General features: G+C 38.6%; 1 protein-coding gene and 1 long non-coding RNA gene across 8 annotated transcripts in view; one reads left to right on the plus strand and one right to left on the minus strand.

The window, feature by feature from the left end:
• Positions 1-4,172: 4,172 nt before the first annotated feature.
• On the minus strand, positions 4,173-19,054 carry si:ch211-262h13.5 (uncharacterized protein LOC571127 homolog). The gene is made up of 7 exons (XM_041791591.1): positions 18,728-19,054; positions 16,418-16,528; positions 15,744-15,831; positions 10,102-10,268; positions 9,519-9,626; positions 8,913-8,999; positions 4,173-5,718 (listed from the first exon to the last, which is right to left on the minus strand). Exons 1-7 carry the CDS (start codon positions 18,959-18,961, stop codon positions 5,224-5,226), a joined length of 1,290 nt encoding a protein of 429 aa, XP_041647525.1. The 5' UTR covers positions 18,962-19,054; the 3' UTR covers positions 4,173-5,223.
• Positions 11,021-26,369, plus strand: part of LOC121512359 — a 98,918-nt gene continuing 83,569 nt past the window's right edge. For 6 of the 7 annotated variants that reach the window (XR_005992099.1, XR_005992101.1, XR_005992103.1 and 3 more), the window contains exons 1-2: positions 11,021-11,177; positions 16,333-16,504. This is a non-coding gene — a long non-coding RNA (uncharacterized LOC121512359). Of the gene's footprint in view, positions 11,178-16,332; positions 16,505-23,485; positions 23,593-26,369 lie in introns of those variants that run through there. The other variant, XR_005992104.1, reaches the window with a different exon arrangement.

Raw genomic sequence — 26,369 nt, forward strand, 5'->3', positions numbered from 1 at the left:
AAATAATCTCAATGCCAGAAGCTGTAGTCACATTGAAGGTCTCTTCCGCCCCCTGCTGTTAAAGTTGCTCTTTACTGCCTGATTTCTCCGACATCATTTCATGTCTCATACGCCGAACAATGTTTTGAACATTTCAAGCTCAAACGAGGCTCAAAATATTTATTACCAAATACAAATACATATTATGGATCATGAGTTGGAAATTTTCTGGATTGGCTTGAAAGCAGCAAAAGCTTTAGTTAAATACTTTGAGATTCCAACATAAAAGCTTTTTATTGTTTGAATTGTCACCTTAAGCAAAAAAAATAAATAAAATTCTGATGTCCTAGAGCAATCATCAGAATTAATAAACATACTATAAGGGTTTTCATTTGAACCTAAGCTATATTGACATAGGTCATCATATCTTTTTTTAATCTGGGCATTTAATTTAATTTTAATACTGAGGATAGGTTATAACACTCAAAGACTAAATTAACTATCCTTTTCAGCCACATATTTTCTACCAGTTTCTGATTCTGTCCTAATTGGGGTTTTATGAATTTAAAGCATGGCTTCAAACAGTGCCCGGGATGTTCATAAATGCAAGGATAAAGACAAGATGTCTAATCCTTATTCCTCAGGCCATTCAAACCTTGGTTAATGGCCATAGTATCAATTTGGTGAGTGAATGGCTCTAAGTGCAGCATAACAGCAGTACCATAGCCTCTCCCACATTGTTCCCAAGTGTTTTTTAGCCTTTTAAAGTCATCAGTCAAACCACCTGTCCTCTCTGTCAACAGTGTGTTCTCTGTCGTCCTCGAAGGAGTTTCCACTGTCCTTTAAATGAAGACAGACTGCTGCGTCTGTCTCTACCTGTGGGGTTTGCTCTGTCTTGGCTGTATTTCACCTGATGAATAGCTCTCTGTGTTTGTCTCTGCTGCAGACTGCACATCGCTCTGCTTATGTTTGGTGAGCCTTTTTATAGAGGGCAAGTTCCTGTCTGTAGGTGGGTTTCACAAACACAGGGATGCTGTGTTCACTGAAGATCAACGACACCCAGAAATGACTCATGGCATCACCACCACTTCTTTCCCTTATATTGGTCTGTGGTTTCTTATAGCTTCAGTGCCTGTGTTGACTAAAATCCTCTTACGGTTACTTGTAAGCTTTTAAAGCCTTCATGAGATGTTTACACTTGTCTCTCGCCTCAGTGTTATTTGGAACAGTGTCTGCTCTGAGCCCTAATAAACCATGTGCTTTCTCTACCTCACTGGACATCTGTGCAAAGCTGCCTGCAGCCAAGTGGTTCAATGGCCACTTGTCTGTGTCTGTGCTTACAATTGTTTTGCATCCTATCAAAGTAATTATGCCTTCGATAAAACTAAGTGGTCGAAAAATGAAATGAATGCAAAAATGGCAAAAAAAAAAAAAAAAAAAACCCTGCACTTCCTCAAATGTTCACTTAATGCCCCAATTAGTGGCATTTTACTGCAAATCACCAGTGTCTAATTCTCAGTGCTATGCCTTAATGTGGTGCTTCCCAAAGTGTGGGCTGTGGCCCCTTGGTGGGCCCTGGAGGGTTTGCAGGTGGACCACTAGTGGTCATTAACAATAAATAAAAACCATAAGCGTCATTTTTTATTTGAGCGTCCAGGAGGTGACTTTGCAGATGTCGGATGAAAACAAAATAAACATGGCAACATGTTAGTTGTGCTTTCAGCAGTCAGCTCAATGGCTGTAAAAAAACAAGCATTTGTATCAAAACTTTCTAGTATTGTACAGTAAAAAGGAAGAAGCAATGCTTTTAGTTTCATATGGACATACAAAAGTTTTGCTAATAGGGGTCAGGCTGCCACCCATTCATTTCTGATGGCCACTCTCACAGACACCGTATATCTCAGAGAGGAAATGCCATAGTTTGCCAGAACAATGTATTTCAAATTATATATATGTTTTTTAAATTCAACTTTATTCATAAACAAAGTCTGGCTGCTACATTCATGAAATAATCACATTGCAAACTTTACAAAATAATACACATTTCATAAATAAAAGAGAAAATGATCAGAGGTCTAATCACAGGATGAAATTGTGCATAAATCTGTTTTAGAAGTAGTCACACGAACGGTGGCTTGCTTTGGCGTTATGAGCTTTGGCTAAAGCTAACATAGCTACTCTGGCTATGTAATTAACGTTACATAAGCCAATGTAGCAAAGTTAGCTGCGTACGCTAAAGCGCACACTGCTAAATATAACATAGCTACGTAGACAGCATACCTTCATAGCTATCATAGCTGCTCTGTAAGCTTAGCTTTAGCTCCATTAGCTACATAACTCCTTTATCTATGTAGCTTACACAGCAAACAGAGCTATTTAAGCTACTTTGGCTGCACTAGAATGTTTTCATGGAGGACAGGCCTTTCCTGTAAGCACACTGTTCACTCTGTTTTATTAAACATTTTGTGATCAGGCGTTATAGGTCAGGTTTTTTACTTAAACTTTTTGTATCCAAAGCCTTACCCTAATTGAAGTTTAATCCCATTTTATTTTGAAGGTTTAGCATGTATTTCCTTTCTAAGATACACAGCATCCCAGATGAAAAAGCTACTGCCAGGCTGTCTTGGTTTTGGTGGGCCCCTGGAGATTTTTAGGTTTTTAATCTGGCCCCAGTATACTTAATTTTTGGGAAAGGCTGCTTTCATGCGTACTATTGCATGGAAGCCTTAAAACAAGCGCCAATGTTTTTTGCTAACGCGGTTTATTTTAATAACAATTACAAGTTCATTGTAATTGATCAACTGAAGTCAACTTGTTATCAGGGGAAAACAGAGTGATATAAAAAAAAGAAAGTTGAGATCTTGATAAAAATAAAAATGTCAAAAATGTGACTTTGAATAAAATTAAACGTATGGTTGCATGTCCTCTTTGGTTTTTCACTGGTTGCAACAATTTTATCAAATTCATTTGCGAAGCTAAACTGTATAAGGGCAGGTTTCAAGAAGATTTCAATGAATTTATCCATCATTGGGGCTTCTATACTGGTTTTAATGAGCTGATAAATGATGGAAACTACAGGTCTCCAGGAAATTTAAAAAAAAAAAAAAAATAGAATATTGTTTTTCCCAAAACCAATAACGAGTTCATGATTCATTATCATTATTAATTATTCATTGCTTGTGAAGTTATCAAAGGCAAATGTCTGGCATAAATACCTTCAAAATAACAACCTAATCCTCTTTCAATCCACTAATTATTTTAAAAAAGAGCATCTGCTCTTTAGTTATTCTTCTATAGCCTTACTTTTTAAAGACAGTGAGATGAGAAACAGAACCTTCAGCCATACAATTTAGTATGCATGCATCGTCTCTTACTACTGAAACAGTAAGAAAGTAAATAGAACCAGACTGACTGTCACAACAATGAATTTTAAATCTTTCCTAAAAGATTGGATTGTGTAAATTGAACATGAGACATGTAAACTAGAGGGAGAAGATCAACATTGATCTTTTTATGAGCTGGTGCTCACTTTTTCTTTTATCTGTTGGTTTTGATCCCTAAACATTAAAAACAAAAATCAGGAGTGTTAAAAGTCTACAAAGAAATAATCTGTGATATACAGGAACCTCTTCAGGATGTGGACAGCAAAAGGGCGTACAACAAGGCGAAATCCATCCTGTCAGGCAGCTCTCCCCCACGTCAACAGTTTGAGCTTCTCCCATCAGGTTCCCTTCTCAGACTGTGACCAATCTAAAACAACAGATAAAAACGCTCCTTTATCCCCACTGCTATCTTTCTTAACTGCAGTAGGAAGAGTCAGCTATTTGCACTTTGCTTTTCCCCAGATTTAGGACTTTTCTTGGTCCAGTATTGATTAATTAATCAATAATCTGTTGGTGTTTTGTTTTTTAAATGTGTTTTATGTACTTTGTGCTCATGTGCACAAATGGGTATTTTATGTGTTCTTACATGTTTTAATGTGCTTCTATGACTGTGTTCCAATGTGTTTTTATGCTTCCCACTCTTGCACAATCAATTGACCCAATAGGAACAAATGAAGATTAAGTTGTATTTTCACGTGACTAAAAAAACACTTTTTCTTAATCCAATTCTTAGTAACCCTTTTGTTCCAGTTACTTTTACAGAATCAGAAGGGAATACTAGTGTTTATATGACAGAGTAGCCACAAACTTTTCAGAAGCAGCAGAAATTGATGAGAGAAAATGTATTTTTTATGTTTGTGTCTGTTTTTAAACTGTCCTTTTAGTAGTTCTTACATGTCATTACATTTCTAATAGCATGAGGGGAGAGATAAAACCTCCAGCGGAAAATTAGGTAAGCAACCATCCTATTCAGCTTTTCAAATCAGAGTTTTATTACTTTAACAACCAAAAATACATCCAGAAAAAAAAAAGATTTGACAGTTGACATGAGTATATATGAAGTTTAGTTAAACTTTTGAAATATTGAAGTCATCTAAAAATATAATTTAGGGCTGAATACTGGGAAAAAACAGCACACACCTTTTTCAGCAATATATATAATGACATGAAAAGTACAGAAAGTTATTCCAGGAACATGCAGTGATGTTATGCAGGCTTGATTATGAGCATTTAGACTTTGATTTAGGCAATTATAATTTAATTGTTTCAGACTTTCTGTCCATTTTTAACTACTACATGTGCAATCTGAGGGTAGAAAATGTAGTGTGCCACGATATTGTTTAATATTTGCGTAAGAATATGCAAGTAAATGTATCTAAAGTTAAGTGATAGCTATTTTCTTCTGAATCCTAAGTATATCCAAAAGTTTATTTTTTCCCCACTGAATTGGCACCAGTTAACTGGATGTAGCTGTCAGAAGGTTTCATCTTCATAACACAAGCCTTAATTAACAAGGCAAAATGTACACATGCTGAAAGAGAAAGCATTGTCTGAGTGCATGTAATTTAACTAAAATATATCAAGATAAATGCAAACTTTGCAATGCATTTTTTGTAAATTTTTGTATTAATACTGATGATGATAACCTTGTGATTTACTGTGCAGCCCCACTGTATTGGTCTTAGCTTTGGCTGCATTGGGAGCAGTACTACAGAAGCAGTGGAGTTAATTTCAGGGCCAGTGAAAAGAGAAAGCATTCCTCTCATTAGCTCAAATTATTACGAGCCTCAGGCGAGTAGACAGCAGAGCAGTTTATCGGCCCACCCACTCAGTGAATAAATCAAACACCAACAGACTGACTCTAAACTGTGGTGTATCGAGAAGGGCCGGGGCATGAGCGGAAAGGAGAAAGCCCACTTGGGAAATCAGCCAGAAAGACAGGGTTGTGAGAGGGTGACATCTCCATCAGGGCCTGACGTTTCTTGCGGTCAGGCCTTTGGTAGCGGAAGTTTAAGGGAGGTCGTAGAGCAATGAGGCCTTCAACTTCCTCAGAGGAAGAATCAAAAGGAGCAGTGCCTTGTGGCCTCTGCTGGTTAACTAGATCTTCAGCGGACTCACTGGAGGATGAGCTGAGAGGGTCAGAGGGGTTAACTACTACAGGGGGATCAGTGGGCACTGGGAGAATGGGCGTGGGGTCAAACGGAGGTGGTTCAAAAACAGGGGGCAGTACGGGATCAGAGGGAACAGGCTCTGGATCATTAATCGGGTCATCGATCACAGCAGGGAAGGTCGGGATCACAGGGTCTGGGGGGAGATCATGACCCTGAGGCTGCACTGGTATGAGGACGTCCACATTCTGCAGGACAAATCACACAAAGTTATATATTTTTAATAAACTCCCTCTCGCTGACTGCAAAATGAGTATCTGTCATGCAATATTTCGCTGCACAGAGCAGCCCTGAAAAGTGAGAAGACAACATAATTACAGCACAGAAGCATACAATTTAAAATCTCAGACATACATTGAAACGCACAGAAGCACAGCGTACATTTAAACACAGAAGACATGACAGTGTAATTACATGGCCAGAGGCATTCATTCGCAAAGTTGAATTATCATTTCAAAGGTTTCTAAATCTCAAACAAACAGTGCATAAAACATTCATCATCCATGGCATGGGATGGGTAACTAACAGACTTGTGGGGCAAAGGAAGTGCCTTTGAGATATATTCTTTCCAATGGCCAGCAGGGGGAGATGCTACTAATTTCTTAAAAACACCTAACCTATGCCATTATGCCATTAATGCTGCATATATTATATTATATTATAAAATGCACTTTGGTATTAATATTCATACTACAGTACCAAACTACATACTGTGTTATCTGTATATCCTAGTATCATCTAGTTTATAATCTTACTCCTCCATACTGCATGTGTAACATCCCATTCTATTGGACCTATTTTGCACTACCTCATGTTCATGTCATATCCCTGCTTTGTATGTAATTTGCTGTGTATCATGTCATCTTCCACTAACACTTGTCACTTAAACTGCTACTTTCTGCACAGAACATTAATTATACCAAGTGTTCCTTTGTTTCATTTTTTATTTAGCTTCTATTTATTTATGTTGTCAATTCTGTTGTATTGAATTTTACCACCTTTCTCCTGTGTTGTGTTGCCGCAATGCCAGAATTTCCCCTCTGGGGATCAATAAAGTATTATTATCTTATCTTAAGAATTCACATCTAGGGGAAAATAACCCTGCTTCTTACTTTTCTAATCCTTTTTCTCTGGCATCACTAATTTTGAGTTGTCTTGAACACAAGATGGTGTTTATTTTTTGCATGATGGTCCTATTCAAAGTAAAATAGAGAATAAAGCTAAATTATGGCAAAAGTGATAACCATGAACATTTATTATTTATTAAATAACACTGAAACATTTGCTACAATTGACTAAAACTTTGAACAAAAACAGATCACAATTGATTACAATTATCTTGGTTTTAGGATCCAAAAAACAGCCAGCCATCAAAATGTTACAACCTCGAGCTTCAAAACAGTACTTCACAAACCTGTGGAGGACATACATTGGCTGTAGACTGTAAACAGACATGGAAGATGTCAGTGACATCACCTGTTCGTTACTGAGGGGGGCTTTTGAAGCCACACAATGGTGGTCATCTCACTGGAAATGCTGTCCCAGCTAACTATAAGTTTCAGTCAGTCTATTACAGGGCAAAGAGGTAGACATGAGGCAGGCTAAGACTCTTTACAAACAGCTACCCAGCACTAGCACATCAATCAGGCCAGCCCACCAGTGAACTCAGAGGGGGGCACTGGGGGTATCCTATTGGATGTCTATAGGGTATCCAAAACATGATGAAGTACCTCTCAGTGCCCTCTCAGAGGACAAAACATGATAAAATGCCCTTTAGAGTATGTGGACAAAATGTCCTAAAGTGCTCTCTAGAGTGCCCTTACAGTGGACAAATGATAGAGTGCCTTCCAGGGTGCCCTTTTATTGGAGAAAATGTGACTAAGTGCCCTTACCTACCCTTTACATCCTGAGTCTGTCTCTGGGCCAGCCACATACCCACATACTGTAAATGGCTCTTAAAATTTCCTAAAATCAAAATGCATGTTATAAAGAAATTCATCCTCTTTATGGCGTGCCCAGCTGAAGATGTGAGCTATTCTGACCAAAATCCAATTTTGAACCCTGTAGTTTTTTTTCTTTCTTTTTTCTTTTAATTTCTACTGTAAACTGAGGTTTTTTTTAAATGGGTGTGTATTTCACTTCCAGGGCTTTTAAAGCCAGCCTCAAGTGGACACTCAAGGAACTGCAGGTTTATGCACTTCCACAATGGCTTCATTTTTCAACACCAGGGGCTCTGAGGTTGCCAAAATTAGATTTGCAAATACTGACTAAAACCATCAAAAGCAGTTAAGTAGTTTATGCAAATGCCTTTTGATAAGGCATTTTTCTTCTCTCTTGGTTCTTGGGGAAGCTCAGCTTTTTTTAGGTACATGTAGGGGGGGCTCCAATGAAAAATGGTTGGGAAACAATGCACTAAAGCGTAAAATGAATGGTTGATGTGGCTGATGGGCTCAGCGTAGTTTCAGTGCACATGAATAAATGATGAACATTGAGACTGATCTTTAAATTAGAACACTTTTTCCATGTTTCCTTGTTGACAGACAAGTTTAAGTTACCTTGACGTGTTTCGACTACTGACTATCTGCAGTCTTTTTCAGAAGAGTCGTGCTATTGCTGTGTCGTGTCCTATTAGCTGATCTTAAACAGGTTTGGTCATCCTGTCTTGATCAACAGAACAGCAATAACCCTGCTGTCAAACAAACCAACAGCCATATCAGATCACTCCAAAAGGGAAAATTACAATATTGGACTGAGGAAATACCAGGATTATTAGTTTTGAGAGCAGCAAGTACCAACAATTGACAAGGGAAGCAATCAAGATTCAGAAATGGGCCTATAGGACCAAAAACTGGGATGAGGGAACCTACATGTTGCCCCAACCTGGAATACTGTCCACAAGAAGTTGCCAGGAAAAAGAGGAAAGGTTGTCCTGTCAATCAAGACAGGATGACAAAACCTGCATAGGATCAGCTGATAAGACCCGTCACAGTAACATCACGTGAGCCATCTGAGGAAGACTGCAGGGAGTGAGCAGTTGAAACATGTCAAGGTAACTTAAAACTCTACCTGTCGGTCAATAAGAAATCATGGAAAAATTTAAACTTTGTGGGGACAGTATGAACTTATTTACTTTGTTTAATTCAAAACAGTTCATTTAAATAATTCTTCAGAGAAAAAGTGATAGTTCTAGTTTGAAAAAGGAACAAGAAATGTGAAAATATGTTAGCAGTATGTTTATACTAGATTGATTTTTTTCCCCTGCTTCCTTTCATCATGCTTGCAACATGCTTTCGACTGTTGTACACCAAGGTAAAGTCCTTGCATGTACAAAGCAAATATAAATTTAACTATTTTAAAAATCTATTTTTACTGCTTCTCATACCTGTACTTTAAACATCTCACAGGACACATGCACCTCAGGATGGACATGTAGGTCTCCACGCACAGATCCTGCACAGAAACCTGCAGTCTGGGACAAGACGACAACACATTTAATTTATTTCTTATGGCAAACTGTAAGCACAAAGGCAACATGATAGACAGGGCTGGTCAAAAACATATCAATACTTCATATAAATAGGACAAAGAGGAGAGGAACTGTCAGGCTAGGCTAATAAAGAAGCAATTACTGCAGTCATTTTAACAACTAGAAATAAATCTGTCATGTCATCAGTGAAAGTAAACAAGATACTGTCTAACTGATGTTTAGTTTTTAAAAATCAACATTAATTAGTGTAATAATGGTGCCAGACTGTCAATGTGGGAATCTGTTTTTTTTATATTAGTGGAGCATCATCTGACAGTGTTGTTTAATGGTGTTTTTTTAAGTATCCAAAGAAGATGGCATCAACTCCTGTTTTGTTTGCATTTTAAATTCTTGCACCAACTTTACATTTTCTTAATCTTAAAACTGATGTCTAAAGTGTTGATTTAAACTGGGAATCATATTTTTGTTGTGTTTTTATATCGTGTCTTTACTGCTGAGTACCTCTGTATCAGACTTGAGCGTACGTCGCAGGCAGGTTCCTCTTTCAGTCACTCCCTCCGGACACGCTTGGACTGTGTACTCCACAAAGCTGACTTTCACTGGCACCTCCTATAAAAATAAGATGGCAAGAAAGTGCCATATTGCACATATAAACACAATTATAGGAGAATACAGAGAGGTGTAAACTTGCTACAGTGTAACAGCTTTCATCTTGGTTTTAGAGCACAAAAACGTTCTTACCTAAGGTGAATTATGCTCAAAATGGAGCAATATACCTGGCTTTGTCCCAGAGCAAACCTTCAATTTCTAGTTTTCTCCCCAAACAAAAGTCCAGCCAGACAGTAAGGGCTAAAGTGCCCACAGTTATTCTTTACACTTACATCATAATGGTTATTGCAGAGCAGGTACAATTCTCATCTAGCACACAGAAGTACAAAAGGTGCACCATGCTTTCTGCTTATGTACACCCAGAGATTGGTCTTCTGTTTAATCATCCAATAAATGTTAACATTCAACACATTGACGTCCAGTGAAATCAGCCCTGTAGCTTTGTTTCAGTTAATAAAAACACATCCAGTCCCACCTGAGCTGAAGCTCTGGTGACTTTCTTCACTCCCAGTCCTGCTCCCAGCATGGACTGTCTCTTGTATGAGGCCAGAGTGAGCTGTGCTGCTTTCAGGGCCTGTGGGCTGTCCACAGGCAGCAGGAGAGGGCAGGTTGGACAAGTCTGCTGGAGCTTCTCTGGAGGATCTGCAAAGACCAGATGTAGATGATTCATGGGCTATGTTACACTGAATTTTCGACTTATAAAATGTTGTATGTAAAAAAATGATATGACTCATCAGGTATCAAGTAAAAAGCAGCAGGAGCAGGCTTTTAAAGCAGAGTATAGCCTATCCTTTGTGACACTACCAAACACAGACTAAGCAATAACTATGTTTGAACCCTGTTTTTTAAATCTGATTTTCCACATTCTTTTTTCAATTTCCGTGAATACCTGATCCTAACCATTTCCCCCCACCTTTCATCTTTTACTCAAAGTCTGGCTGTTATAAAGACCACAACTGAAGACCAAGCGTGGCATTAGAAACTAACAAACAAATAAAACAAAGATGATTTTTTTTTAAAAGTTAACCAGAATGTAAATATCCATATCTCCTTATTTTATATCCTCTCCCTCATGTAGTAAATATAATTAAATCATTCTAAATAAAATTGAATTGAATTAAATCTGTAAAACGGATTCATATAATAATGTATTTATACCATGAGACGGACAATCAACCTGAAAAAAGCTGGTAATATTTGGTTTCACGTGCGTGATGACGTTTCAGTAACGTCAACGACAGTAACCGTTGAACTCTGCTGTGTAAGGTAAAATTTATTGGTTGGTTCCTATCATAAATCAGGTCGCATGTGTGAAAGAGTTTTAACCTAACACACAATTCCCAGCCTGAGATAACCTCAAACTTCAAGGCAGTGAGGCAAAATACAAACTTACGTAGGTGTGCTTCACTTTCGACGCCATTAAGGAAGAAGGGAACAGCAGCAAGGGCCTGAGACTGTCCTCTCGAAAACGTTAACGGTTAGGACAATTTCGCCGATGACACAACAACAAAGATGAAGAGGAGGACTTTTTGGACGTCCTGCTTTAATACTGTAAGTGACACCTCAACTTGGCTAAAAGCAAGCTACATTTGCCATGTGCTGCTGCTAGACCTGGAGTTAGCTACTCGGAGAGGCTAGAGGAGCTAGCCAACGTTGCTATATCTGTAGGCAACTTTAGCGGCGCTGCAGTTTATTTTGCCCGGTTGAAGTACTTAAAATCCCCGGATGTCTCCTGTGGTAACTTGATGTGATTGGTGTATGGTACACTTGCCACACTATAGCCGAGAATTCTGATTGGACAAGAGGCATTCCATGAACAAAAGTTATAAATAATTGCAAATGAAATGTCAGAGAACGTTTGGATTGCTATGCAACAGGACAGTTTCTATTAAGATGCGAAAGTAGTTGAATAAGAGGAGCTAAAGACGTACATGTTTACTTTCTAATGACTAAATTAAATCTTATTTGTGTATCTACTATCATTCATTTCAGTTATGCCAGAAATAAACTCTTTGGGGCTTCTTTAGTTTGTTGAATCAGAAAAATCCAGCCCTCACTGCAGCCCCACCTACAGTTCCCTCTCACTTTTGCTCCTTTTGTAACGTGTATGCAACCCACACACGTTTTTGAAATAATTTTGGCTTTAAATCATTCATAGTACACGTTAAAGATGCCCACAGACCATGATTGACTGACGTCTTAGGTTTTAATGGAAGAAAACGTGCAGTTTGATTAGAACACTGTGGAGGCAGAATAATTAAAAAATACAAACCTCAAATTGATATCTTTCATGGCAGACAATTTGATTTGTCACAGTGGGATATGCACACATGCAACTAATTACATTAATTAAGGCTGAGCTCCATTTCTCTGTGCCAGTAAGCCATCACTAATAATGTTAGTTACACCTGTTTGTGACCAAATTAAATGTCTACAGAGAAAAACCTCTGCTATGAGATTGATTTTCTCTCCTTTTGTTTTTGATGAGATTCAAGGGCTAACAGATTTATCTAAGAAATGTTAGTATTGAGTTTTACAAAGAGAAGGACATAAATTTGTTTGTTTAAGTTACAAAATCCATACTGTAAGCTGTGTAGGTTGGTAATTCCCTGATACTGCACTATGAAATGTCTCAATGAGACTAGGGTTGAATAATATTGGAAAAATTTGTAATTAAGATTTTTTTTTCTGCTGGACATAGTCCAGCAGAAAAAAAAAATCTTAATACCCTATTAACTTCAGCCATATGTATGTGCAACAGCGTTATCTTGAAGCCAGAACGATGTAAGCATTTTAACCCCAACTTTTGCATCAGTTACTCTAAAGTAGAGATGCCCCCATACCTTTTTTCTTCTCCATACCAATTCTGATACCAGACTTTGGGTCTTTTTTTTCTCCTTTGTTTTGGATGTAAAATCATTGTGCTCCTTTATGCATCTTCAAACGTTTATCTGGTTGCTTGTGTTGAATTTGGCAACAGTGGTGGCCCCCACTGCAGCCTTGCATGCTGTACATGTCGCTGTTTTACTCGTTGAATGTAAAATACCTCCAAATTGCGGACGTTTAGCCTGCTCTGTTACACACCTCCAATGAGTTCTTCTTCACTGCTCTAAAAAGGGTAGTTCATGTGTGCAGTGTGTTCAAGCAGCAAAGAAGAACTGATTGAGAATGTTTAACGCTAACATTTAGCATGGCTTAATGAAGCAAACTATAAAGTTAAACAACAGGTATCAGATCAGTGCATACACACATGTACTCACTCATGCTGTTATTACATTTTCAGCAGAATCGGGCATATTTCAGATACTGATATCAGAATTAGAACAACTCAGAAGGTAGTTGTTTGTAGGAAGTGCATTTCAAGTAAAATTAGTCTTTGAAAGTCCCTAAATATCATTCTTAGAAAATCATAGTTTCTGAGAGATTAATTGAGATGTAGCTCTGCATTTATCTTGATGGAAACATAAAGAAAAGTCAGGGTTATCTGACTAAAAGATTATGCAATGCTTTTTGTTAATTTTGATTTGAAAATGATATATAAACTTAGCACAAAAAGTGAGGAAATCCGTGTTTCGTAGATTGTTTCTTTGTTGTAACAATGCTTCTTGGCAATAAATCTTAGGTTTATTTTTCTTATGGTAAAGAACATGCATTTGTAGGATGAGCAGCAGAGCTGAGTATGTGGATTGCATCCATGAAAAATGTGCCAAATCCAAATCAGTGCCAAAAAGTTTATTCTGCCATTTAACTCCTGTTTGGTAGATTGGATGACTGAAGTCTGAGAAAATTAGACATATTGGCAATTTAATAATGTTTTTATTTAACAAACAGGAGCCTCTGTACTTTGTGGGGAAGAACCATACACAGCCACAACATCCTAGTACCTCCTCCTCATGGTGGTCACCAGCCTGGTCACACAATGCTGTCAGATGGCATCACATTTTTCAACCAGAATTTGTTGCAAGTCAGCCATTGTGGTTGTTTTGGCCTCCCTGGCACAAACAACACGGCCAAACTGATCCCACAAGTGTTTAATAGGGTTGAGGTCAGGACTCCTGGCAGGCCACTCCATTCTCTCCAGTCCCAAATTCTGGAGGTAGTCTCTGATAAACCCTGCTCTGTGGGGGCGAGTGTTATCATCTTCTAGGATAGAGTGTAGTTCCAGACTGTGCAGATATGGGACTGCCACTTGTTGCAGAATCTCATTTCGATATCTGTCTGCGTTGAGATTGCCTCAGATGGTGGCAAGCCTTGTTTTTCCAGTAAGGGAGATCCAGCCCAACGCCATTACACTGCCTCCACCAAAAGATGTTACTCAAAGCATTCTCTGTGTCATCTCCACACTTGTCTCTGCCTTTTTTGCCGAAACCAGAACAGGTCTTACAGTGAAGGGCAGTCATGGCAGGCCTCCTGGCAGCCCTATGAGACTGGAGATCGGCTGCATGCAGTCTGTTCCAGGTGTCTGGGCAGAGAGGCGTCGGACATATCCTGCAAACCTTACTGCAAATCTGTAGACGACAGCTTAAGGTTCTTAAGAGCTGACAAGGGGAGAAAACGGTCTTCTTGGGGTGTCAAAATAAGAGTAAATAGCAACAGCAGAATAAGCTGTTTGGCATTGGCAGAGAAGATTTGCTTATTTTTTCAACGGCACATCCCACATACACAGCTATTCTGCTCATCCCACAAATGCTTGTCCCTTACATATTCGTCACGATTTAAAAGGGAAGTAAACAATCCTTCTTATGGTGAAAGATTTATTGCCAAGAAGCATTGTGAAAACAAAGAAATAATCTAACAAACACATTTTTTCAAACTTTTTGTGCTGAGTTTGTTTTCCTTGATAATACTAAATTAAGTAGTTAAACTAATCATTTACATTAAAAATGTTCAGAAAGATAGATTGTTTCTTAAGTCAAGAAAAGCAGTGATAGTTATTAGCACATCAGCTGTGTCACCAGACATTACTACTTTTTTGTTATTCTATTATTTGTAGGGCTGTTCTGATACCATTTTTTCCTTCCCGATACGATTCCGATACCAAGGAGTTTGGGTATCGGCTGATACAGAGTACTGATCCGATACCAGTGGGAACTCTCTGGACTGACTGTGCAGACTAGCAAATTATTTTAGACCTGTTTTTGACTCAGAACATGTCTCAACAAATAGAATCAAATAGCGTCAATGGGAAGACTCAACAGCTAGCTTCAAGAGGAAAAACACGTAAAGGGCAACGATTTATGGTTTAAAAGTTTGATAGAAAGTCACTTCTTGTTGTGCACGACGGCTTCGGTCTAGAAGGCATTTTAACGATCACATTCAGAGAAAAACTGTCACACAGCCACCATTCTTTGCTGCTGCAGTGGGTCCTTTGGTTCTTCTTCATGGTTCTTTTCGGCAGTGAAGAAGAAAAGTTTTCCGGTTTATAGCGCTAACATCTAGCGTGGCTAAACGAAGCAAAATATAAAGTTAAACCAAACGGTATCTGATCGGTGCATAAACTTGTGTACTTGCTGATGCCAGTAGCTGCATTTTAAGCAGTATCGGACGTATTTCTGATACTGGCATCGGAATTGGAACAACCCTAATTATTTAACAGTTACTCCTTTACCACAACACCACACTGCAACCAATTGCTTGGAAAATAATGGAAAAAATGTTGTTTTTGATTTTGTCAGTAGTTGCTGAAATTTTGATTTATTGATAAATAAATCACTGTTCAGTTATTCGACAATCATTGCTAATCCCTTGCTAATAGCCAGTTTGAATTTTATCTGAGTGCATGCAGATTGAGTGACTGCATAAATGGACACATGCAGAGTAAGTAAACATTGCATGTTTGCATAGATGAGTTTCTATTTAGAACAATAAATTCAGAATTGCAGTGTGTTTATTGAGAATGCTCATTCTGTTATAATGATAGAATTGTGATTTATTGAGCAGCTCTGTCTGACTCCCTTCAGTAGTTTATGTCCATGGGTTGTAATGCGCTCTCTTGTGTGCTTATTTAGTATTTAGATATTATGCTCCTTTCAGGGCTTATTGTGCCAGCCAGTTTTTTTTTATTAAACTGCTAATGAGTGCAATAAATAGCACACTTAAGCAATAGGTTAATATTACCTGGAACAAGAGTGCAGTCATAGCTGTAAAGGTAGGAATATCCCTCTGGTGTGTGGAGGATGGTGGTGTTACAGTTGCCAGAGATTTGCTGCAAAGATATTAAAAACACAAAAAACTATGAGTTATCACAAACAAAGATACTTTGCTATAAAGATTAAACTCTAAAGATTTTTCAGCCTGTTTAGCTTCTCAAATGACAGTCTTTAACAGACTGTGGGGCCCAGACCTTTGGGTTTAAGGTTTATGTGTTTGGACAGAATAAAGAGTAGAAGTTTAGTATAAGGGGCTGGTTGTACCAAAAAGTAAAAGTATGAGCTGTGTTATTGTCATTTAGTGAATCAATCAAAGATGCAACATGTTTCTTATAACTAAGCCTGCCACCAGCAGTAATCCTTTCAATCTTTTATTCATATGTTGTGTTGCTGAAGTGAACTTAGCAGAAATTGGCTGGTGTGAAATCTAAACATGTGCCAGTCAGGTAAAAAAGATGGCCTAAATATGTCTTATATATTTCTATAACTAGCCCTGAAACTTTAAAATATATATTCCAGATTGTTATATAAGAGTTTGTGTCTTTGCCCTTTTGCAGTGTTGAAAATGCATTATGTCAGAGAGAGTCCTCGTCTGTATGGAGCGGATACAAACAGCTGCATTATTTGTTGAGCGTGCCTCACCGTTTCCATGAAGGGTCTGATGTCACAACGTTTCCATGGTTTTGGGCTGCCAACGTGACACTTGGTCTCCAGGACATCCAGGTCCAGGTAATACACATTGCCTGCTGGGCCCTGACATGCACAAAACAAACACATGTTAATAGGAAGAGGAGATAAAAACAGCACTGGAGGCTCAGATTCTCTAACAGTACCATTCTAGTATGTAATTTCAATATCTGTAGCACAATCTATGACATTTCTCATATAAAGCCCTCTTATTAGTTTATTTTTACCATTAAAGGCCCATTTAGATGCTCTGTGGACAGTATTGATTTAAGAAATAGCACTGATAACAAATACCAGCTCTGAGCAGGTGTAATCGCAGCCTTTTCAGGTCATGAAGTTGAACCGAAGCTCTTAAAACCTACACTATCCCTCTGCGGAGCAACAATAGCCTTCAGCCACTGACAGCGTGAGGCTTATAAAGGCTGCTGTGTAAGGGCTGTCCCACTGGTGCTGGACTGAAATGACCTGAACTTTATGGACAGTTGCGTCGGTCCTTAAGGCCTTTTCATGGGGAGTGGGGAAGGACAGCCTCTTATTTAATGACTTAAAAGTTTGTACTTCAGTGCGTTTACTGTGTTGGCCTCATTGATAACAGAGGACCAACAAAAGTATTTGTTGTTGTTTTATTCTGTGAGGGTTTCACGCTGGCTGTGTCTATGATGTAGCCCAGTAGTTCTCAATCAAGGACACTACTTGGTACTTAGTAGGTCTTTTTTTTTTCTCTGAGGAATGTATTTATAATTGAACATAAAATTTACTGACCATTTGCAGACACATGACTGCTAGTGCCTTTAACATCATTTTAAAGCCTATATCTTTGCCATGAGACCGCTGTGAGAGCTCTAATCTGGTTTAGTTTATAATGGACTTTTTAATGGATTGGACAAAAAAGGTTAAAGTGAAAGTCAGCTTAGCTGATTCATCTTGCTCATCCCAGGGGTGGGTTCTCCTGCTAAAACAGTAAACAGACAGCCATTTTAAATGGCATGACTGTGCCTAAACAGTTACATCTGTCAATTGTTTGTCTGTCAGCACATTAATGATCCAGTGCTCAAGGAAAAGGGGTGTAGGCCATTTTTTCATGACTATCCTGTGTTGTTGTTCTTGATGTTTTATGATATATTTGAAAAATTAAAAAGACCAAAAACAAAATGTAGATATGAGAACAGGATTCAGTTAGGGATGTAAGATAGTGGATTTTTGCAGGGTATCCGATATACAAATATCCTTTAGCAGATATCAATACTGATATAAAAATATGTATTTCAGACCTAAAACTTAATTCCTCAACAGACACTTAAAAGCTTAATGATGAAAAAAACTAATTTAAGTCCTTAGAACATTCTTTGAGCTGTAAAGAATGAGGATGAACAAAGACTTCAGCTGATGAACGTCTTTAGGTTCCTGCCTAAAACTCTAAGTCACCCATACATAAGTCCGATATTTACAGCCAATATAGGCCAATATCAACAGCTGAAATATTGTTTCTGAATATTGGCAGAAATGTTCATATCTGCAGATACCAGTACCTAACTTTTTTGAGCTTATGTCTTTGAGTATTATATCAATAGTATTGTGCACCCCTAGATTCAGTTTTTCTAATACATTGACAATACTTTGGTGGGCCGGGTATAGTTAACTCCAACAAAGTATATTAGCTAACCATTTATTTCTCTTACTTTGATTTCATATATAGTCAGCGCCAGACATAGACAATGATTGTCTGTGTGCTCTGAGATTACCCGGATCTATTCATGAGGACTTTTACTTCTTGAAATACAGAGGCCACTATCGATATTATTTACTGACGTAAGACCATCAAAATGCTCTTATGTCAGTCAGACAACAAAGATGTCAGGAGATGTCAGGTATTTACACCATAACTCATGTCACAGATTTCTCTTTACTGTTGTATGAGAGAAGCATGTTATATAACATGCTTTGGATTAATTGATCCTATTGGAGTTAGTGTGTACACATAAGCCCACCAGACTGCAGACTGTGAACATTTTTTTCAGGATTACTTGTGATAAGAAATATTTCAACAACAGAGCACAAATCTCTCTAAGTAGGATCCCAGTGGCACACAGATTGGCCTTGGCTGGTTGAGTCTATCAGTGTGGGACTTTGTTTTGATATTTCAACAACTGAAGGGAAAATAACCTTTCCACCCTACTTGTTAAACATGAACAAATCACCCACTGACAGAGTATCACAAAAACCACGGGCAGCTTTCCCCCACTGGCAGTTTGTCTCTGTACTGACCTGAGCATGCAGGTGGACGTTTGCAATGCGGTTTAGAGCAAACTTGTAGCCATCGGTGCGATCCTCATTGATGTAAGTGGCAGCCAGGCGAGAGAGCTTCTCCACTGCTTTGTCATTACAGGGGATGGGAGCGAGCTGAATTGGCGTCAGACCAAAATCCGTGCAGTACACAAACACACGATGGAAGGACAGCAGGGAAAATAGCAGTAATAATGTGCAGAAGGATTTATCCATTGTGCAGGTTTTCAGGCAGGAGCTAAAAGACAGTGCTGTTTTTTAAGGTGAAGTTTGTTCTCTTGTGTTTGCGCTCAGTCTCTGCAGTGACTTTTGGAATCAAAACAGGACGGAGATGTTGAAATGATGCCAAGGACAAAGTTTATTTGATGGCAGCAGGCAGACATTTGTGAATGAAAGTTCCAGTGATGTGTTTGACTTGGAGGGCGTTCAATCCCACAGGCAAACAGAGCGAGGGACAGGCGTTTCATTCATAAGACATGAATGTTTAAATACATTGAAAAAATCTTTGCATCTAGGCTAGACGTGTTTAACCTTTATCAATACATACATGTGTGTAATTAAAGTGATTAGTTTAATGCAGAAGTCCTCATCCCTTATAACTTGTACAAAGATTTACACTGTGGGTCATATTCTGTGGCTGTAGGAGCAGCATCTCACCACAAGGGGTCACTGTGAGTCTGGTGTGCAGGTCTGGAGGGAAATCTGATCTGTTCAGCAGGCAGAAGTGGGTTAATGATTTACTGGTATTCAGTTAATCAGTTTCAGACTAAAAGCTGCTGTTGTATCAGTACTATCTTTTCCTGTGATATTCTTATTTCATGTCTTGATTTTCTGATTAATCCAACAAAAATAACGTACATATTCAGTGATAAAAAAATTTTCTTCACTGTTTCAAATCATCGCATTGTTTACCAACTGAATTCTGATATACCTTCTTATTTGAGGTGGAGGTGTTACTTTTTGTTTTTTTTTTCCCTCTCGCAATGTGTGTTACTGGTCGGGTCACATGTTCAGAGCAGCCATTGTTCCCTACATGATTGATTAATGTCCACAGTAATGTTCAGAACATCCAGCATTACCCCTGATCCATGAATCTCAGTCTCTCTGTTTAAGTTATAAAACTTTTTTGCAAGGAAACATTTACATGAACTCTAATTCTTCTGCTGTGGACAGTGGAAAGTCTAACTTTTTTATTGTGCATATAAGTATTTTGGCTCCCGGGCTGAAACAGTGTCCCATTGTCTATTGGGATGGGGATACATAGAGGGGAAGAGCTGTGGAAGGATGATTGTATTTTTATAAAACCTCACTTTTTTACTCCTCCAGAGAAATATCAGTATGCCCTTTCCCTGACTTATGAAATATCTTGAATAAGTTGAAAAGATTGTCAAAAACTTTTGTGTACACTTCCGTGTCAACAAAAGGGTTAATTTCAATGTCCAGGAGAATCACTGACCCCTAATACAGCAACACATTCTAGGGTTTCCAACAGAATGATACTATGCTTGAGTTATAGGGGTGGCAGAGAGTTTCTACTCCTTTTACAGTATTCATCAGCAGTACTTTGTATAAAGACGCTCAAATATCACCTCTAACCTTTACAAATGTAAACTTAATATTCTGTAATCAGTGCAGGTGAGTTGTGTGTGTGAAGGCTAATTTTTGATGAGGTAGCGTTTTGCAATTTTTATCTTTGAGAGCAGTGGATTTCTAACTTTTTCCTGTCAAGGCACACCTAAGATCAACGAAAATCTCAAGGCACACCATTTTCATATCCATACCCCTTATGTTATAGTATCTTAAGTTACCGTGTAGTTGTAGTGTTTGTTTCCTAAGGCACACCTAGACTTTCCACACCAGGTAGGTAGGCAGGTGCCTAGAAACATTTGAGAACCACTGTCTTAGAGTGAGGAGTACAGGTTAATGTTGCCAGCAAGCAGCTGCAGAAAAATATGAAGATGACTGAAGATGATTAGAAGCTTAGTTTTTCATAAGAAGTCGCTCCTTGTACAGTGAATGGATGGTGTTAATAAACAGGAAACAGAAAATGGTCATTAATTAAAGATAGGTATTTCCCACAGCCTTATGATATGATTAGTATCATGATACAGCTACTGATAAACAAGTCCTACACAGAAACACGCAGCTGTTGTTTGTTGTATGGAATAATAGAAAAAGGAAAGTTTCACAGTTTTAAGGATCCTACGCTAATGAAATGTTAGATTTCGGATTAGCTGTATGGCTGAAGTATTTTCAAGTAAAGTGCTGCTTATGATCTTTTGATCCCATTCAGAAGTTGAGGGAAATTTTAAATTCACATATCTGCTGTATCAGCTGGCTTTTAGTTAACTGCACCGTTGAGAATGTGTTTTTAGAAATGCCATTACAGCATTAGTAATGAATCTGTTGACAAGAGGAATGATGGTCGCGTTTGAGGTGTTTAGGTGTCCATGTATAGTCTAAATAGCAGTGTCCACTAGAGTTTTTAAGGGCTTTGGTTAGAGCTGTTTCAGTACCATTTTTTCCTTCCTGATACCGATACCAGAGTGGTGGGTATCGGCCGATACCAAGTACTGATCCAATACTGGTGTAAACTTTCTGGACTGTCTTGCAGACCTGCAAATTATTTCATCCCTGCATTTGATTTAGAACATGGCTCAACAAACAGAATAATAATGTACAGCCTCTCTGTGACACCTAAAGTTGTATTCCTGCTGATTAATGAGAGTTTTACTGCTAATAACACAGGGGGCCACATCACAGGCTCTCTCTCTCTTTTCCTCTCCATTGTGCAATATTCAGGCATAAATAGAGCACAATGGAGAGAAAACAGTATGTTAGTTATATTCAATGATGATACGATGGTTAACATTCAAGTTAGTGGTGATAAATGATCATAAATGGATAAACAAAAAAATTCCAATATGGGGTTAACTGGTGTGGACTAATCTTTAAAGTCCTGAAAAGTTGCCTGAGTTCCAGGTTCGCTACAGAAATGCTGCTGTTAGGGATTCCAAGGCATGGATAGTGTCAATGAAACAGCACAAAGGCTAGCTCCAAGAGGAAAAACAAGTAAGAGGCTACTGGTTATGGTTCAAAAGTTGTTCAACTTCTGATAAACTGTGTTCCTTCTTGTGATGTGCAACAATACTGGTCTGGAATGTTTTTTAACAAACACATACAGAGAATAATTGTCACGCAGCCTCCAAAAATTGCTGCTGCAGTGGGTCCTTTAATTTTTATTTGCTGCCCTTACAACGGTAGCTCATGTATGCAGTTTTCTGGCAGCAAAAGAAGAATTGATTTCCAGTTTATAATGCTACATTTAGCATGGCCAGATGAAGCAAAATATAGTTAAACGACATGGTATTGGATCACCAATACCCGCATTTAAAGCAGTACTGGACATATGTACACACGTGGACAAAATTGTTGGTACCACTCTGTTAATGACAGAAAAACCCACAATGGTCACATAAATAACTTGAATCTGACAAAAGTGATGATAAATAAAAATTCAATGAAAATTAACCAATGAAAATCAGACATTGCTTTTGAACTGTGGTTCAACAGAAGTATTTTCATTGTGGGTTTTTCTTTCATTAACAGAGGGGTACCAACAATTTTGTCCTCGTGTGTAAGATACTGGTATTGGAATCCGGACAACTCTAGCTGTGGTTGTACTCAAGCTTACAGTACTTGAGAAGAGGATGATCACATCAGCTGTAATACCATCCTGGAAACTATTGCTATCCAAATACTAATTAGCCTAGCATCTTGGCAAGTAGTATGTGATGATATGTTGTCATATTGATTTTTTTCAGGTCTATGGCTCTTAGGCATTGGCTTAGCTTTTGAGATGATAAGCTTCATCCACTGCTTAACAACAGGCAATGAACACTTAGCTAAGATGGTACACTAAGTGATATTTTTCAACAAAGAATTTGTTGTGACAGTGTCGGGAATATTTGAATGTTGATGTTAGCATTTAGCTGTCTCTATAAGTTCAGCCTCACAGAGCTAAGAGTATGGCTGTGTCTTTAAGTTGAGCCTCACAGAGCTAAAAGTTTGGCTTCTGACTCTTAATGAAAAGTCTAAACTTATTTTAACTCGTAGTTGTGAATAATTTGAGCAGTCTGGTAACATAAAGGCCATGCTTATCAGTGAAAACACAGTTTGTTTATATGTTTCAACTGAGCCCTTTGTTGTCTGAGGTGGTGGGTACGCTTTTGAGTAGTTAAAATATTTTACATCAAATTCAAGTGTAATGGGTTTTTTGGAAGGCATCTGTCTGGGGATAATCATTTAACCAATTTCAAATATTCAGTGAACCAGGTTCAGCTCTCCACAGAGGCTGCAGGAAAGACTGAGAAAGGGGGAGCAAGGGAGAGAGGAGGGAGAGAAACTCACTCAGCAGAACAAATTCTGCTAATATCAGAAAAAAGAGCTGCCTCAATGTTGAGTGTGTCTTTGTGGCTGTGTGTGTTTTCATACAAGAGAATGTGCACTTGTGTTCGTCTGTGTGCACATTTGACCGTGCAGAGCCACGAATGCATGTGTCAGTGTTACCGGCAGCTAGTTGTGTTGCAGCAGAAAAGCAGAGGGAGTCTGTGGGGGAGAGATAAGAACGGCGAGGCTGCTCCAAGGACCCGCTCTACCAGCACACAACGCCAGACCCAAGTTAGACAAACCTCCTTTGATGTGAGCACGGAGTAATCTCCCCTTCTGCTCGCTGTGCAGAGAGATGCCATGCTGTAGTGATGCCCAGGCCCTGATAGGACCAGGCTGCCACCAGGGCCCCCGCCGTTCACTTTGTGCATTGATGGAGAGAGAGGAAAAGAGGACCGAAAAGTGGAGGATTACATTTTCATAAGGTCTGTTTTGAAAGGTTTCACCAAAATTACATGGAGTGGTTTTTCTCTGACATGGGCTAAAAGTTCTTTTAGGGAATTTGATGGTATTGTTTTCAGCTGAGAGTTTCAGGATAGCATGGTCTAAATGTTGTTTCACTGAATGCTCTACCTTGCCAAGAGCACATTTTGGGGAAAATGCTGGCAGAAATCTCCTCCTGAGTCACATCAGTTGCCAAGTGGAGAGCAGAAGAATTGGGTTTCTTTATGGCACAGCGTTTTAAGGAACACAATAAGGCCAATGCTGTTTCTTCTTTTCCCTTTTCTAATTACCTTCTACCTGGTATTTGTGTCTCCATGTGCGTTTTGTCTTTCATCATTACCTTGTCCATCTCTCACAGGTATGTGCAATTGAATAGGACCAAATTGCAGGAAGGCAACGGTCCTTAATTTTCTGCAAATCATCCTGTTTATCTGCATCTCACTTGCTCTCATTCACACATTGTCTTTGCTTTTGTCTTCCTTCTCTCTCCGTTAAATGTCTCGTTCTGTTTTTTTTTTTTTTTTTTTTCCTTTGCAAAAGATGCTGCTGGGATTTCTTTCTTATCTCATTGGTCACAGTCTGCACAGAGAAGGGGAGACATAAAGATGGAGAAATAGAGTGAGAGAGAGCATGAAGGGGTATAATTTCCCTCTAACTTAATTGGTTTCAAACTTGTTATCCCCTTGAAGACCTGCCTCTTGCACTGTTGTGCCCTAAACATGGACATAGATACTAAAGTCATTAAATTTCACTGTAATTAGTCAAGCTATGAGCTCATGTTAGCGTAGCTTAAAGAACTGATTGGTATTCTCTGCAGCAGTGGTCACAAATCCCTGTCATTTTACTTGGATAAAGAAGTCAGCCTTAGACTCTTAATTTCCCCGTCATGTATTCTTTGTCTTGTCTAACTGAGGCCCAGAAAGCAAATGAGAGCTGGACATTCACTCTCAAACATTTGTTGTAATGTGAGAAATTTCATGTTTTTATGCCTATAGTGGCATGCCTATAGTCATTGACATTTTAAAATCTGCCTACTCTTCTCATCCCATTTCTTCCACTATAAATACTTTAAAACATCAAGTATCATGAATGGAGCTCTGCTTTGGGCTTTACTAGCTACACATAAGTTCAAACTTAGCCTCGTTTGAACAAAATTTAGTTCAAAGTTCCTTCTTACATCAGAGTTTATGCTCTACTAACATTTGAAGTATTGCACCAGCTGTGATAGTTTCTACGTCTTTCTCCTATCTCCTAGTAGGTGTAAAGTCTGTGAAATATGGTTGTCATTATGGTGGTTTTAAAAGACCGGATAACTTAAAGGATGACAGAGTTAAGAATTTAGCTGTTCTGTGTCAACAGTTTGTTCTCTGTAATCAATTACACTGCCATTTTCAGTGAGCTGAGATAATTGCCATTGTTCAACAACAAAGTATTGTTAAATTGTTTGATTTTATTGATGGTTTCACCACTCACTCACTGTCTTGTTATGTTATACTAGCTCCAGGTTTTGGGTGTTGGCTTCAGTTATCACCTAATCAAAATGCTTATCATATTTTGGGTGTATGCTGTCCGTGCTGTTCGAGGATCAGTAGCAGTTAGCAGATTTTATTTTCAGCCATTAGACTATTTAGAGACAAGTAGACATGACACACAGCACTGTAACAAACACTGCAATTGAATTACTTTTCACTGATTGGTCAAATTAAGTTAAAAGGTCATATAATGGGCTAGTGAAGATAAATCTACATTTCAGTGGTTTAACCAAACTAAACAGTGGCACAACTCAATTAGTAAGTTAACTAGTTTCAATGAAAGGCTTAAGTAACTACAAAGTTTAGCTGATAACAGTGCTTAAACATCGTGTCTTTAGAATGTAATATTGTGAAGAAATCCTCAGGATTCATCTCATAAAAAAAGTTTCATGTGTTAAAAAAGTCTTAAAAGTCCTGAATATTCCACCATTAAAGAGACACAGGTCAGTATTTCTTACATTCTCACAGGCTGGTCTAACCTCGCGAAGTTGATGGATTGGGCAGATTTCATGTCCGTCATCAGACAGATCCATCTGACAAAGTTTCTAGCTAAAACATTTGTTCCCAGTCCAAGAATGAATGGACCAGTCAGCCTCATTTGAGGAGAATGAGGCAGTGGCTGTCGGTGGGGTTTAGTTGTTCTCAAGCCTGCACTGACCGCCTGAAATGGCTCTCAGTTTAGAGATTAGCACAGATAAGGCTGCAGTGTAGGGATGTAACAATATTGTAAATATCGCGGTATCGCCATTTCAAAATTCTCACAATGATACCGTGGCACGTGACGGTATCGAACAAGAACTCGCAGGGCAGTAATACACCTTGCACCATCTACACTGCCGGAAATAAAAAGAAGAAGAAGAACTTGAAGCACTTTTGTGCACGCTTGTGTAGTTTTTTTCTAGCACTATTGAGTGGGCCAGTCTGAGAAGCAAACCACATCTCCCATGATCCCCTGTGCAGTATAGGAAGACATGGCAGAAAGCATGGAGGGGGAGCAGAGCCGAAAAATTAAACTCGTGGAACCTTCTGCGAAGTTTAAATCAGAAGTATCGACGCATTTTGGTTTTGCGGTCAACAAAAACGATCGAGGAGTAAGCAGGACGGACATGCAAAAAACTGTTTGCAGACACTGCCAGACCATTGTTTGTGTTCAATTACAGTTAGTGTGTTTTATCCTGAACATTCTTGGCACTTAATTT

Source organism: Cheilinus undulatus, linkage group 7 (assembly GCF_018320785.1).
Source record: "Cheilinus undulatus linkage group 7, ASM1832078v1, whole genome shotgun sequence".
Classification (NCBI taxonomy): domain Eukaryota; kingdom Metazoa; phylum Chordata; class Actinopteri; order Labriformes; family Labridae; genus Cheilinus; species Cheilinus undulatus.